The 15,101-nt window shown below is 44.1% G+C and overlaps 1 protein-coding gene across 1 annotated transcript in view; it reads left to right on the top strand.

Annotated features, from left to right (window-relative positions):
• The window catches only part of amfra (autocrine motility factor receptor a), a 30,467-nt gene extending 15,588 nt beyond the window's left edge, over positions 1-14,879 (top strand). Inside the window, exons 8-14 of the mRNA XM_080730711.1 lie at positions 934-1,067; positions 2,222-2,332; positions 3,371-3,567; positions 4,958-5,061; positions 6,159-6,293; positions 9,937-10,127; positions 11,208-14,879. Coding sequence (XP_080586837.1) covers positions 934-1,067; positions 2,222-2,332; positions 3,371-3,567; positions 4,958-5,061; positions 6,159-6,293; positions 9,937-10,127; positions 11,208-11,364 — 1,029 coding nt within the window. The 3' untranslated portion in view covers positions 11,365-14,879. The remainder of the gene's footprint in view (positions 1-933; positions 1,068-2,221; positions 2,333-3,370; positions 3,568-4,957; positions 5,062-6,158; positions 6,294-9,936; positions 10,128-11,207) is intronic.
• Positions 14,880-15,101: the final 222 nt, after the last annotated feature.

Here is a 15,101-nt window from a genome sequence, read left to right as displayed (position 1 = left end):
TCTGTAGCCTGAAGTACCTTTTTTGACCACACATGTTAAGGGAGGGGCGCTGTTGTTCAGGCCACTGAGGCCAGGCACACTCACACACATTCACATTCACACTCACACACACACACACACACACACACACACACGCGCAGCCTCCACCGCTCAGTTCACACGAGTGTGATTTTTTAGGGCACAAAGGCCAAATGCCAGGGCAGGAATGCCATAAAATAAAACAAGATTTTTGTCCATTGAAATAATTAATAGAATTTAAGAGTTACATTTAATATGTAGAATATCTGCTGTGAAATAAATACATAAATTGGTATTTACAATCTGATGCTCAGCCCTGCACAAATCAAAGATAATGAATTGGTTTAAAAATCGGGACTCAACAAGACTCAGGTGTCTGCATGACAAGAAAGACACTGGTGTCTACATATTGACAAGACAGAGACAAAGGAGAGAGTGGTACAGCCTTAAGGCCACTGTGGCCTCAGGGCATGCCATTTGGAGGGGCACAAGGCCAAACTGTGGGGCAACAATGGCCATGGACTCCCTGAAATTCCTGCCCTGGTGCAAAGGTTAACAACAAGCAGATTCACATTGCTGGCAAAAGTGGTGTGTTGCCTATAGCAACCACACTAACTAACCACTTACTTGAGCCCTAAAAAGAAATTAATAGTGAAAATAGGTGATTCCCTCATCGCTCACAACAATGCGTTGTGAGCTTGCTTGTAGATTTGTATTTATGGAATTGTTTAGATTCTTTTGGTGAAATAAATGTTTCCTGAAAATCTTTATTTTTACTTTATTCTTATTTTTTTAAGGGGATATTTACTCATGACCGATCAGAATGGGTCTGTGATCCAAAAACGGGTCCTGAACCCATCGTTTGGGAAACACAATCAATCTTATCTCTTTGTCCAACCCTCTTTCTGTCCACAGCTGTTTGGTAACATCTGGCTGTCCATGGCCAGTCTTGTGATCTTCATGCAGCTGCGCTATCTGTTCCACGAGGTCCAGCGCCGCGTCCGGCGACACAAGAACTACCTCCGCGTTATCGACAACATGGAGGCCAGGTGACCATACCTCTTTATTCACTATCACTGTAATTGAGATGTTTCAGCTTTGGTTTCATTCCCATTTTCAGGATTCATGCCACAGCCCCATTATTTTGAATACAGGTTCCTCTATCTCCTACCCCATTCTTCTGGGTCGAGATGGCTGCCTGTGACCTTTAAGGATAATCTTTATTTGTCCTCATAGAAGGAAGAAACATACTTTAACGAATGGGCTTTTTCAACACCGTCTCTGTCGCTCTAATACTTCATTCATTCACGTTGTAATCCAGCCTTGAACTGCAATCCATTTTTTAAGTAAATCCATTCAAAAGTCTGTGGTTTTTCATCCTCTTTCCAACGTTTCTGCTGTCCATTTCAAACGAGACGACACACCAGTTTGGAAAAGTCACATGATGCGTTCAGTGAATCTATGGACCAATACAAATGTCTAATTTGAACTTGAATGTACATTACAGGGCAGATTTTCAACACATTTTAACACAAGAACTTCAGGAGAACTGAAAAATAAGAAAAATGGCAGGACCTGGCACTATACTATACGTATATACTTGCTCGTATGGGGCAAGAATGGGGCTAAATGGTTAGGGAGCCCGCCAGGTGGAACCAGAGCCCCTGGCTCCGATTCCAGGCCAGGGTAGCAATGTTAATGTCTGTCCCTGAGCAAGACTCTTAACCCCTAATTGCTCACGCGCACCTTGTGGGCAGCGAATCAGCTGGGTTGGGCTGAAAATACAGAATTTCTCCCTCGGGAGGAAGTAGGTAACTATTTTTTTTGTATGGTGACTAGCAAAAATAGCCAATCTACAAGCTCACAATGCATTGCGTCGTGAGGCTATTTACACACATTTTGAAAATTGTTTAATTTGGTTGAAAGACCTTAAAAGGATCCCTGGCTAATAAGCCACATATGCCTTAACACATTATAATTACCCTCTACAACTAAAATATATGTTTTAAAACACCTTGGTTTGGACATGTACAGAGGAGGGATAGTGAGTATATCGGTAGAAGGCTGCTGAGACCAAAGGAGGAGATTTATGGATGTAGTGAAAGAGAACATGAAGGTAGTTGGTATGAAAGAATCTGTCTTGAGTCTTGAATCTTGCTCATTGTATTAATTGAAAAGATTTCAATTGTTTTTGTGTGTGCAGGTTTGCAGTTGCTACTGCAGAGGAGCTTGCAAATAATAATGATGACTGCGCCATCTGCTGGGACACCATGATGACAGCACGCAAGCTGCCATGTGGCCATCTATTCCACAAGTATGTTTTTTTTTTTGTAACTTATTTTTTATTATCATCAATAAACATACAAATATGAGAAAGACACATACAATCAAAAAATAGAAAAGTAAAGGAAAGACAATTAAAAGAGAATAAAAAAAGAAAACAAAAGAACATAGAGTTGTGTTGAGGTGGGAATTATAACACAAGGTAAAGCTAATAATGGATAACATTTTCTTTTTTTAAACATACAAACATTCAATGAGTTACAAGTCAGAAACTAAATGCTCAGTTACAAGGCGCCATCTAGTGGAGGGCCAACATGCTATGTGGTATCCAGTAAGAGAACCATTTCCTCCAGTTCCTCCCATATTGGTCCACTCTCAGCCTAAGGGAGAAAGTCAAACTTTCCATGGTGTCAATCTCGTTGACTACTGTAATCCAGTCATCCTTAGTAGGCGGGGTGGCCTGTAGCCATTTCCGAGTGATGGCTTTCTTGCAAGCAGTCATGATGATTTTGTAAAGATATGAGTCCTGGGTCATGAGTTCGTCAGGAATTTTCCCCAGATACAATGTAACAAAAGAACATTCAATTTCTATTCCAAAAATAGCCTTGATTTCTTTGGTGACCTCTTGCCAATAGGGCTGAATTAAAGGACAGTCCCAAAATATGTGGAAGTGGTCTGCCATCATTTTACCACATTGTCTCCAGCACTGACCCTGGTCCTGATTCCCCTGCTGTACACTTTTCAATTTTGGAGTGATAAAGTACCTTATTCCACAAGTATGTTTTATCTTTCCAGTTGAAATTAACCAGTGTTCTGTACTATGCATGCAGGCACAGATTCATAAGCACTGTCTGGTTTATCCTTCCATGTCACAATAAAGGCCAAATGATTTATGCAAACCCTTCAAGCCAAGCCTGATTTAAAATGTTTCTGTTCTAGGTTATATATAGGTTATATTACTTATATATAGGTTATATTACTTATATAACACCTTTCCAATATTGGCCTCCCTCCATTGAGGTTATGTAGTGTTACATATGTGTGAGGTTCTGTGTATGCGTTTCTGCAGCTCCTGTCTGCGCTCCTGGCTAGAGCAGGACACCTCGTGTCCCACCTGCCGGATGTCCCTAAACATCAATGGAGACGGGGGGCAGGAGGGGGGCCAGAGACAGGAGGGGCCCTCCGAAAACAACTTGGTTCCCGGGGTGCCTCCTGCGGACGCCAGACCCCACATCAACCAACACAACCACTTCTTTCACTTTGACGGTGAGTCCTTCTGGCACTAAGGAAAGACAGTAGGCACAGAATTATCTAAGATTACCACCAGCACCGGTCCGCAAGAAGGCGGACAAGAATCCAGAGTTTTCCCTGCCGTCAAACAGGAGAAAAATGTTGACTTGGTTGCATGAAGATACCAAGGCAACATTATGAAGTGATGTAAAATATAATGTATATATAATTAGCAGCCATTGACTGCAAGTCAACCTTTTTTGCTTTGGTACGATTGGTGCAGAACCACTTTTTTTTTTGTTTTGTTTATTTATTTTTTAAGAAAGTGTTTTTAAAATCTGCCACAGGTCTAAATGGGTTGCAACTATGTTCATTCTTGATGTGTTACCAAGATAATTATCTCTACAGAACTACAGTTTATTCTGTAGATGACAATGTGCCTGAGAATTATTACATAACTAGTCCTGTGCGTGTGTGATGACTGATGAGGGATTGAATGTCTGTTGGAAGTAATGTTAGAGAACCCAGACCAGTGCCCGTTGGGCAGAATAGTCACCATCGATGTCCATTGTCCAGTTGTGCAATACCCGTTGTATCCGTCTGTCTGGCTGGCACTCTTTTATGCCCATATATGGTGCTCCTTGTCCAGGCCAGTCTGTGATCATCTCCAAATATGGGCACTGTAGTGATGTCAGTCAGTCATGTCAGTTGGGCTTTGTTGATGTCAGTTGGGCATTGTTACCATGGTGGCGACACTGTTTAGTATCAGTGATGTCAGCATGCAGACAGACGGTCAGACGGCAGACGGACAGACATTCTGTAAATCTATAGTTGGATAAGGTTAATGTGTCTGCATAAGATTTATTAAAGCCCTCTGTGCATGTATGAACCTCTTGAAAGGGTGTTTTGAATGATGAAAATGATGCAGAACGCATTACTTACAGTAGCTTGGTTGAGCAATTGCACTTGCTTTATGGGTTGTGTGTAGGGCTGTCACAATTATTACATAATCGTCTAATCGCAATTATTTGATATAATTGCAAATATTTTGTAATAATAATCGTCATAATCGTGAATGTTGAAAAATGTTCATACATTTACAAGCATTTTCAGAAATAGTGGAAATAGCAGATCTACAAGCTCACAACGCGTCGCATCGCGAGCTTGTAGATCAGCTATTTCCACTATCAATGTTATTTTTTAAGTAGAAAGTTGTCAAATATGTCCATAATTTCTTTGTATATTTAGGTTATGTGTCATATCTGCCATGTGCAACTTCAAAGCCTAAAAGCCAAACAGAAATGTAAATATCAACGACAAAAACACAATTAAATCGTTAATCGCAATTATTTGACTGACAATTAATCGTCATGAAAAATGTCATCGTGACAGCCCTGTGTGTGTGTGTGTGTGTAATTGAATACAGGGTCCCGTATTGCCAGCTGGCTGCCCAGTTTCTCAGTGGAAGTGATGCATACCACCAACATCCTGGGCATCGCTCAGGCCAACAACTCTCAGCTCAACGCCATGGTGAGATGACGTCTACTTACAGTCTTATTTTAATCTGTATTGTACAGGCGTTGTTAGGTAGCCTCGCCTGGTAAACCATCCTGGTTAGCTCCTTTCGGAACCCCTCACTCCACTGCTACGCAGCTCCGAGATGGGGTTCCTACTGGTCGCATGCCAGAATCCTGTTAGCGAACACTTCTTACCTTTGGTGAACACTCTATCCAAAAAGTGACGGGTCTCTGTTAATCTATAATCGTTTTACTTCTTTATCGTGGAAGAAACTCGAAGCACTGGGGTGAAATAAAGACTTTATATCGCTCAGAAGATCAGCTGGTTTTGTGTTTTTAGACATTCCGGAAGTTGCGGCCGCATAGGAAAACATTACTGCCTCCCCTGGTCACGTGGTATATACACAAGTTACACAACGGGGAAAACACAGAACCGGCTGACCTTCTGAGCGATATAAAGTCTTTATTTCACCCCAGTGCTTCGAGTTTCTTCCACGATAAAGAAGTAAAACGATTATAGATTAACAGAGCCCCGTCACTTTTTGGATAGAGTGTTCACCAAAGGTAAGAAGTGTTCGCTAACGGCGGATCGTCGATCCAGCAACAGGATTCTGGCATGCGACCAGTAGGAACCCCATCTCGGAGCTGCGTAGCAGTGGAGTGAGGGGTTCCGAAAGGAGCTACATCCTGGTCATGTTAGGTAGCCTGGTGCGTTTATGGTACAGATTTGCTCATGTTTTAGAGCTGTCTGTGGTTATCATTTTGGGCAGAGCGCCATTAACAATTAGTATTTTTGATCTTCTAAGACCTCCACATAACTCCTTATGTGGCACTTCTAAGCAACTAGTGGACATCTTTTCCCTAATTTTCTCATTAATATTGCTTATGCACAGAATTATTGCTGTCACTTACAAAAGTTGCCTGTCATCTTGATAGCATGGGGATTTTTGAGTTACCAAAGGCCCAAATTCACCCTGCCGTCTGCTAGGAGTGTGCACATTTCCAGCAGGAGTCGACCCTTGCCGAAGCCATCAGGAGGCGACTGATCACCCCCTTACCTCCTGCTGTGTACAATGATCACCTCCTTATGTTCTCCTCCTTCCCCTCCAGGCTCATCAGATCCAGGAGATGTTCCCCCAGGTTCCCTACCACCTGGTGCTGCAGGACCTCCAGCTGACCCGCTCCGTGGAGGTCACCACAGACAACATCCTGGAGGGGCGCATCCAGGTGCCTTTCCCCACACAGGTCAGTTACTACCCAGAACCTTCCAGAACCCATCAACTCCTGTGATGTTTTTATTTGTTTGTTACATTTTCCAGTATGACCGGATCCAGCTCTGAAGGAGGATGTACATCATTAAAACAATATTAATAATAATAACTAGACTAGAAAGATGCAATTTTGGAAATTACGAGAGTCACATTTAGAAATTGAATTCTGCAATTCTATTATCAGAGGTTCAGAACACTTGCGATTCTGGGAAATTGCAAGTGTGGTTGCTGTTTTTGCATTGAGTATCTTTTAGCCAATATGGAAGCAACAAAAAACATTTTAGAGTAACTTTTAGCCAATGAGGAAACAGCAAAAATGTCATGTGAAGCTCGACCAATCCTCTGGTGGTTACGGAGTAACATCTATCTATAAATTAGGGAAATCTACGTCTGCATGTCTGAGAATGGGCTTCCATCGTCTGCATAGCATATGCCAGATGGGCATAGATGGGCATAAACTGGCATATGTCCGATGGGATCCAATGGGAAACCCCTTGAAAAAACACAGAGTGATGTCATCAATCGGGTGGTCATCATCACATAAAAGCCAATGAGGGGACCAGTATTCTTGGTGACGTCACCATCAATAAGTGTGATCTGATATAAACGTAAAGGGTGACGTCATAATATTGAGGCATGCAGTATATATGGGCCATGAGAGCGGCCGTCTATGCCTGTAGCATAGCATATGCCAGATGGACACAAACGGGCATATGTCCCATAAGCTTGAGGATTGGTGGCTTCACATGACACTTTGACCAGACTATAAGTGGGCCAATATCCATGATTGGTCAGGTTACTATAAAAAGAGTGAAGTGGGCGCAAACCTCTAGTTTAACCAATGACGAAGCAACAAAAACTGCTTTTGATGTTGTGGGCATACGTCACCATAAGTCAGACGCAACACAGGGTAACGTGTGTTACGTATACAGAGTCGGATGAAAGTGAGCTCAGTGAAACTGACTAGAACTTCTGCGAGTTCCACTGCAGAGGAGAACCAGACGCACGGCGAGTGGATACGCAAGAACCGAGTCGTCATGGAGTCAGACTCTGAGGAGGAAGACGAGGAACCGCAGAGACAGACAGAGAAACCCTCTAAAGCCACAGAGGAATCCCTTCCCAGAAAACATCCTGTGCAGTACCTCGCCGAAACGGACTCGGACAGCGACACCTTCCTGTCCCCAAAGACCTTGAAACCCCAGGAGGAGAAAGGCCTTTTCAAACAGGTGAAGACGGAGGTGGAAAGGTCTCGTCCTACGATCAAAGAGGAGTCAGACTCTCCTGCTAAATCCCCCTCCTCCACTCGTCCACGTAGTCCACGTAGAGCCGTAAGCACAAAGTTAAGCCCCTCTTCACAGACCAGACTGACCTCCACCTCAATGATGGACTACTTTGGCCTTAGCAGCGCACAGCAGCAGCACTCGGGTCAGAAGAAGCTGGTGTCCAGCAGCAAGAGGAAGGCTCCGACTCACCGGCCAGAAAGTCACATGAGCGATTCCTTCATTGCCAAACAGCTGCAGATGGAGATGGAACACCTGGAGTTGGAGAAGCAGTTCCTCGAGGACGAGGAGTTCGCCCGGACGCTGGCCACTCTGGACGAGGAGTGGCGTCCTTCCCACCACAGTCCTCACGAGCCTGAGGCGCTGTGCGCCAAGAAGGCACGTAAGGACTCCGGTGAGAAGCCGAGAGGGACGACGGCATCGTCCAGGACCAGCGCTACATTCTCTTGTAACAGTGGCACATTGAAGGCCCATGACACTGACAGCTTCATGGGCGAGGACGATATCAGCCCGACCCCTAAAAACACCACCGCCTCTCCTATCAGCGCCAGCTCCCTCAAACTGGCACCAATGAAGATAAAAAAGGAGGTGAAAGTGGAAGAAGGCACGAATGAAGGGGAGATGACGACCGTTTCACCCAAGAAGGTCATAATCTTTTCCAAAACGGATCCTGACACCGATTTAGGCATAGATAAGAAACACGCGCCCAAAACGGCACGTCTTGCTGAAGGGGGAACAGCTTTCAAAGGGTCCCCCAAAAAACAACCACGACTCGCGAGCGCCAGTCCAGAGGTCGGCGCGAAAAAGAGAGGCAACCTTTCAGCCTTCAGAGACTTCCTGAACCGAGAGGGACCCCGCGCTCTGGGCTCCAGGGAAATCCCGGCGGGAGCAGAGAACTGCCTGGAGGGCTGTGTGTTCGTGCTGACAGGGGTCCTGGAGACCATGGAGCGGGAAGATGCCAAGGCCCTCGTAGAGCGCCATGGGGGCAAGGTGACGAGCAAGGTCAGCAGGAGGACCACCCACCTGGTGCTGGGCAGAGACCCCGGGCCTTCCAAGACGGAGAAGGCAGAGAGTCTGGGAACCGAGGTCCTGGACGAGGACGGCCTGTTGGAGCTGATCAGAACCAAACCGGGGAAGAAGTCCAAGTACGAGATCGCTGCTGAGGCCGAGTGCCTCCAGGCCTCCAGGTCCCCTCAGACCCCCACCCTCTCCAAGACCTCCAAGTCCGCTCAGACACCCACCCTCTCCAAGGTCTCCAAGACCCCTCAGAACCCTACCCTCTCCGATGTCTCAGGGTCCCCAAGTCCCCTCAGACGCCCACCCTCTCCGTGATGGCCTGCAGGGGGCAGGCTCCTAGCCTGCAGCAGGAGTCTGAGCCTCCCTTCCCGGGCGAGCCTCAGGGTCCGAGGTCCCTGGGAGGCAATGGGTCGCCGTTTAAAGCTGCTCTGCTGTCTGGACCCCCGGGAGTGGGGAAGACCACCAGGGCGGCGCTGGTCTGCAAGGACCCTGAGCATCAAACAGCTGCCTTGTCTGGTCATGCACCGTTACTCTTTTCGTTACAATTTCCCAGATTTCAGGATCCTTTGGAAGAATCTTGACATGCTGGATTGTTCGGCAAGACTGTATATTTAGGCCATGTGTATATGTAAATGCAGATTGTCTATTTTCAAATAGCAGATGTACAGTATATAAAAATCAAACCTCGGTTCGAAGTGAAGCGGTGAATCTTAGTATAGAATTGTCTGGAGAGCCGGTATGACAGCCGGTATAATAGGTTTTAAAAAAATATATAAAAAGTCCTGCTTGCTGGTCTCTTAGTTGTTTGTCAACTGCATCCCTCTATAGTATCCATTCATCTGACCGGGAGGGACACCGCACACATATTCTGGACGTACAGGACAGATAAAGCCTATTCATTCTGAACTGAAATGACCATATATGGACATGGGACACACATTTTGCTTTTTGAAAAAGCCTATTCATTCTGGACTGATATTTTGCACGTATGGGACAGGAAAAACCTGTTCATTCTGGCCTGAGGTGACCATATATGGACATGAGGTGACATACATTGTGTTTTTTAAAAACCCTGTTCATTCTGGACTGAGATCACCATATATGGTAATTAAACGGACATTCTGTTTTTGAAAAAGCCTGTTCATTCTGGACTAAAATGACCATATATGGGCGTGATACACACAAAGCCACTCATAGGAAGCGGTTTTCACCGCTTCAAAAAGGTTAAAGTGCTCATGTGGCCCACATTTGCTTCTTTTGGGCTTGTTTTCATACACCTCGTTGCTTATTTTTCTCGCAAACTCTGTTAACTGTCCCTAGGCAGCGGAGCGGGCCTCTATCCAGGTGAGCCAGGCCCAGGGGGAGCAGGCCGGGTCCAGCGGAGCGGCGGAGGCGGGCCTCAGCGAGCTTGACAACATGGAGATCAGAGGGAGCCGCTTCTCCAAGTCGGCTGAGGAGAGGCAGAAGATGCTGAAGCAGAGAAAAGAGGAGCTACTCCAGCAAGCACGCAGGTTGGTGGTTCACTGTTGCCCGGAAGTAGTACAGTGGATCCCAAACATTTTGGGTCTCGGACAAATTTCGATTGGTTGCGAGTGTAGCAGAGTGACTCTTTCACGCGGGAGACGTGAAAGAGGATTAGGGCATGATTTTCATATAGAATGTTTTGGTAATTAGTGTGGTTGCCCAACAGGGCAACCAACACATTATAGTCCTGGGGAAACTTTATTTACTAGGGTAACTTTTCCGCTGCCATTGGAGATTAACAGACAGACATCTGTCCACGATAGGGAATCAATGGGAGTGGGAATCAGTAGGGAATAAATGGGAGTGGGAATCAATAGGGACTCAATTGGTCGAGCTTCACATGACAGTTAGCTTACTGCAGAATATAGTCACGTCATTGACTGTCAGCAACCACACTTGTAATTTCCAATTGCATCTTTTCTAGTTCTATGTGCTGTAGAGCGGCGCCATTCACTTAAGCTTTATTTTGAAGAGCCCCGGAAACCATGTGCGTGTGCATGTGTAATCTGACGATTAAAAAATGGACGTCAGTTTGTTTACATTCGGTCGCGAAACTAAAATCCTATTGTCCCGGCCCAGTGTCGCCGTGAAAAAGAGCGTCTCTCGGCCTTCTTGGCGTTTTGGAAGTATATTCCGAGATAAAGACGTTTCTTTGCATCAGCAATGAACCGGAGCCTATGGAGAACAGACGCTCCATGATGCTGGTGGCGGAGTTGCATGATGGCATATGTCGTTTTTTCGCTCACCAGCCGCTACCGCGGCACCTGTTTAGCTGGTAACCATGGAAACGGTTAACTCGCCTGTGGACGAGATAACAGGGCCCTAGCACAGCACCCCCTTATCTCGTTCCTGGACGTGTTTGGCTCCATGAGTGTTAAGCTTTGAGCTTCATGCAATACCTCTTGTGTCTACAGGATCTAGACGTCTCGGTAGAAGAGCAAAGGAGACCAAATATAACTGTTGCAGTTGTTTTACAATTTGAGTTTGTATTGTTTGTGTTTGTGTTGTTTTAATCAAAACAAGTTATGAATTGCAGCTTTAATATGTTTTATAACTATTTCCTACAGGAGATACCTGATCAAAAGCCCAGAGGAACAGGAGGAAGACTTGCCGAGATTGGAGGAGGACTCTGGCCCCGTAAGGGACTTGAACATGTTGAGACGCAGAACCATGGCGGCAGCCGCAGAGAGACGTATGCAGAACCAACAGAACCCAGCACCATGAAACCTTCTCCATCCACTGGAAAACAAAACGCCACACCGTTATTATCATAAGAGGAACTGACCCGACTCCTTTCAATCTAACCTCTCCACTTCCGTATATGATCAATAGTATTAACCCACGCAAAGAAAAGAGACTAATGTTGCAAGCATGGCCTTTGCCTGCAAATGGAGTTTTTTAGTTGCTGTTTTCTGGGCTGCATAAGCAAGAAGAGACCATTGTGAATGGCCTCTACATTGTTCTTTTCAGCGACACCTTCTCGTCTGGATCACCGGTGGAGATTCAAGGGCATCGAAAGTGCACGGTTACATTGCCCTTATTTATCTACTGCCACATATTCACCAGCCACAGTATGGATTCAGCGTTTACCACTACTGGAAATGGCTGTTTCAAAACAAATAGAAAACATAAAAAAACAAGCATGCATCGTAGATAAGAAAGTTTTCTTTCTTCTCATGTTTTGAAGGTGCCACTGCTACAGCCTTGGTCTTAGTGATTTTACTTTTATCAGTTAGTTTTTAAACAGATTTGTGCTCACAAGACAAAAATGTATATCTTGGGTGGAGAAACTCAACTTGTATTATACAAGTTGAGTTTCAACTGTGAATTGACAGTAAGTCAGAGGACATAACACCCAGCTTTCAATGCTTTTATTTCTTGCCTCAGAGTGAGAAAATGTCACTTTAGTATTTTTGCTGCATTTCTGTGAAATATGAATGTACCTCTCAACATGATGCTACAGATGAACTGTCTGGCCGTCACGGGCATTTGGTTGGTTCTGTGTTCTATGTGCGAAACACTTGGGGTTTTTAACAAGGCAGAGTTTTTGTTCGTTTTGCTCTTTCTCCTGAAATCTCATGGTAGCATACTAGACGCTTGTTAAAAGGGGATGTTTTTCTTTCTGCCATTGCTTCTGCCCTCTGCTTAAAAACAAGCAGCTCTGTCCAAATATTTATATTCTCCTCTTACTTTGGAGTAATACGCTAATGTGTTCGGCACTCTTTTAGATCTCATAAATTTGGGATTGTGAGGATGTGCTGCCGTCGTACTAGATTCATCTGAATGTTAAGTAGTCTCATGTGGCCAGACGATCAGAGATCCCCGACTTCTGATATCTAAATGAAATTTTCGGGCAAAGAATAAGTGGGAACAATTCAGAAATTCTAAAACTATAAAGGCATCACAGAGCCAATGCAAAGACTTAAAGGCGTTCCTTCATATGGTATCGGGATTACCTTTCAAAGCAGTAGGGTTGTTAATGCTTGTTTTCTGCACATTGACATTAGATTGCCCCAGGCCAATGAGAAGGTGGAAATCTCAGATCGTCTTGAATACACAAGACTATCCGCATGGGGGATAAGTGTGATAGAGTGCCAGCAGTTCCCTGTGCACTGTAAAAGTGTATTTAACTCTGAGACTGTAGAAATGTGTACACTTGTACACTCTCAGAGTTACAGACCCGTAAAGGTCCATTTGGATACAGAGTGTGTCCAAGTGACTGGGTTAAATTAACACAGAGGGTTTTACTATGTATAAGCCACTTATTTTTGGAGCCTGGTTGAGACAACTTAAACCAGGGGTATTCAACAGGGGGTCCGGGACTCCCAGAGTTACTACAGGGGGGTGATAGGATAATTATTTTAAATGAACAACTTAAACCCTCACATCCCTATTCTGAGGAGAACTTTAGCCAAAAATAGCAGATCTACAAGCTCACAACGCCTCGCAGCGCGAGGCGTTGAGGTTGAGAGCTTGTAGATCGGATATTTTTGGCAAAGAGGTTTGGTGTAGAGTGGAAAATAAGTTTAGTAAGTATTGACGTTTCAAGTGGTTAAAATTTCTGAAGACACAAATTGACATGAATCCAAAATACACAATGATTGTGCTATCAAACAATGAAACTATATGGAATCTCTGAAAGGGTTGTGGGAGTCCCTGCTTCATCACTCTCAACTAAGGGGTCCTCAATCTCTCGAGACAGAGTCAATCAAAGGAAGAGAGACAGACCGAGTGGGCGTCGTCCTTTCTTTGATGATGGGTTCCCAGATTGAGGGGTCCTTGGCCTGAAAACGTTCAAGACCCCTGACTTTAACAGTATGTGTAGTATTTTTGTGAGCCTGTTGTAATGTTACATCTGCGTTTGGCGCCCTCTGCTGACAGCCAACTGTTGTAAAAACTTGATCAATTCAGCAGGCAGATACAGCTAAGTGTATTACTAACAGCACTGAGTTGCAGAACAGGCAGTGATATTCTTTTGTTGATAAGTATTAAATAGCCCTACATTCTGATAGAAATCATTGCTATGGAGTGCTTGTCAAGCAACCGGGCTCTCCGGTTTTCACATTTTCAGGTTAGGATGTCAATTTGATGGAATCTGGAGAGAGAGAGAACTCATACAGTATACACCATCTACAACTTACATTGGAAGTGAGGACACTGAGAAGTGTGCAGAGTCAGAATTGGAACTGGAATACTAAAACCGAAGCGACCTGAAAAAGTTAAAAACTAAGTGTTTGCTGAAGAGCTAGAGAGACTGGAAGACTACTGTTATTGAACAAAAACTATAGCGTGGGTCTTCAACAGGGGGTCCGGTCTGGTGGGGCCCCTAGGGGGTCTTTAGAGTTACTATAGGGGGCCACCCAATCTTTACTGGATCCAGCTATTGAATATTGTATTGAGCCTTTAAGTGGTTAAATATCTGAGTATACACATCAACAAAAAACATCAATGTACACAACACTGATGATGGCTTGTATCGGATCCTGAGAAAACATTGAAAACCCCTACTCTATCACAGTGACGGATTACAATCAGAATGTAGAGCCTTGACTTTTTAATAACATGCTTTGTTTTACGCAAAGAATATCACTTAGCCTATCTTTAACTGTGTGCTGCTGCCAATCCAGTACACGAGCAGTGTCTTTGTACATCATTTGTAAAGAAAAGACCTCTGTTCTTCCTCTCATTGTATAGAACATGAACAGTGCTGTTGCAAGGCAGTGAGTGGGGTTGAATACTGGACGTATTGCAATCATCGAGACGATATGTATTATATGTGATTTCTGAGAGTGCAAGGGTGGTTTGGAGTTGAGTTCTACGAGTCCAGAGATGTTGCTTTTGTTTTTCTTTAGATCTCTTGTCCCAAAGAGCGCCCCATTTCCACTATCTAATGGGGGTCATGTGATCTTTTGTGTTATTTAATTTTGTTCCCCAGTAACGCAGGAATTTAATTTCAGAGCTTCATTGTTAGTCCAAATTGGAAATTAGACTGCTGTCTTTAAATATTTTGAAATGTTTCATATTCATGGCATAATTTCCTATTAACTGGTTATTTTTTATAACCATGACATGTAATATCTAATCTAAACACTTTGGACTGAGGTTTCCTGTATTTTTGTGCCTAAATCAGACAAAAGGTCCATCATAAGTTAATTCTGTAAATAATGTAGTTTTTCTTTTTCTTTTTTTGTAAAAAGTGTACTATTAATACAAACCCAATAAACAGAGCTTCTCTTTCAGCTTTTTAAGGAAATATTTCCATCCATACAACATTAAAGACCCTAATGAAATGTAGAAATGTTCTTTCACACTTTAAGCGCACTAGATTTTCAGCACTATTGTGGCCTTCAAATCCAGCCTTATTGCGCTGATTAGAGCAATGGTCACAGTTATGGCCATTTGAAATGTTAGACACTGCTGTAACACTGCTGCAGTGCCCCATATGTGTGAATTTAGTTTTG

Source organism: Nannobrachium achirus, assembly GCF_963921795.1.
Source record: "Nannobrachium achirus genome assembly, chromosome: 7".
NCBI lineage: Eukaryota > Metazoa > Chordata > Actinopteri > Myctophiformes > Myctophidae > Nannobrachium > Nannobrachium achirus.
This window is presented reverse-complemented; position numbering and strand designations above follow the sequence as displayed.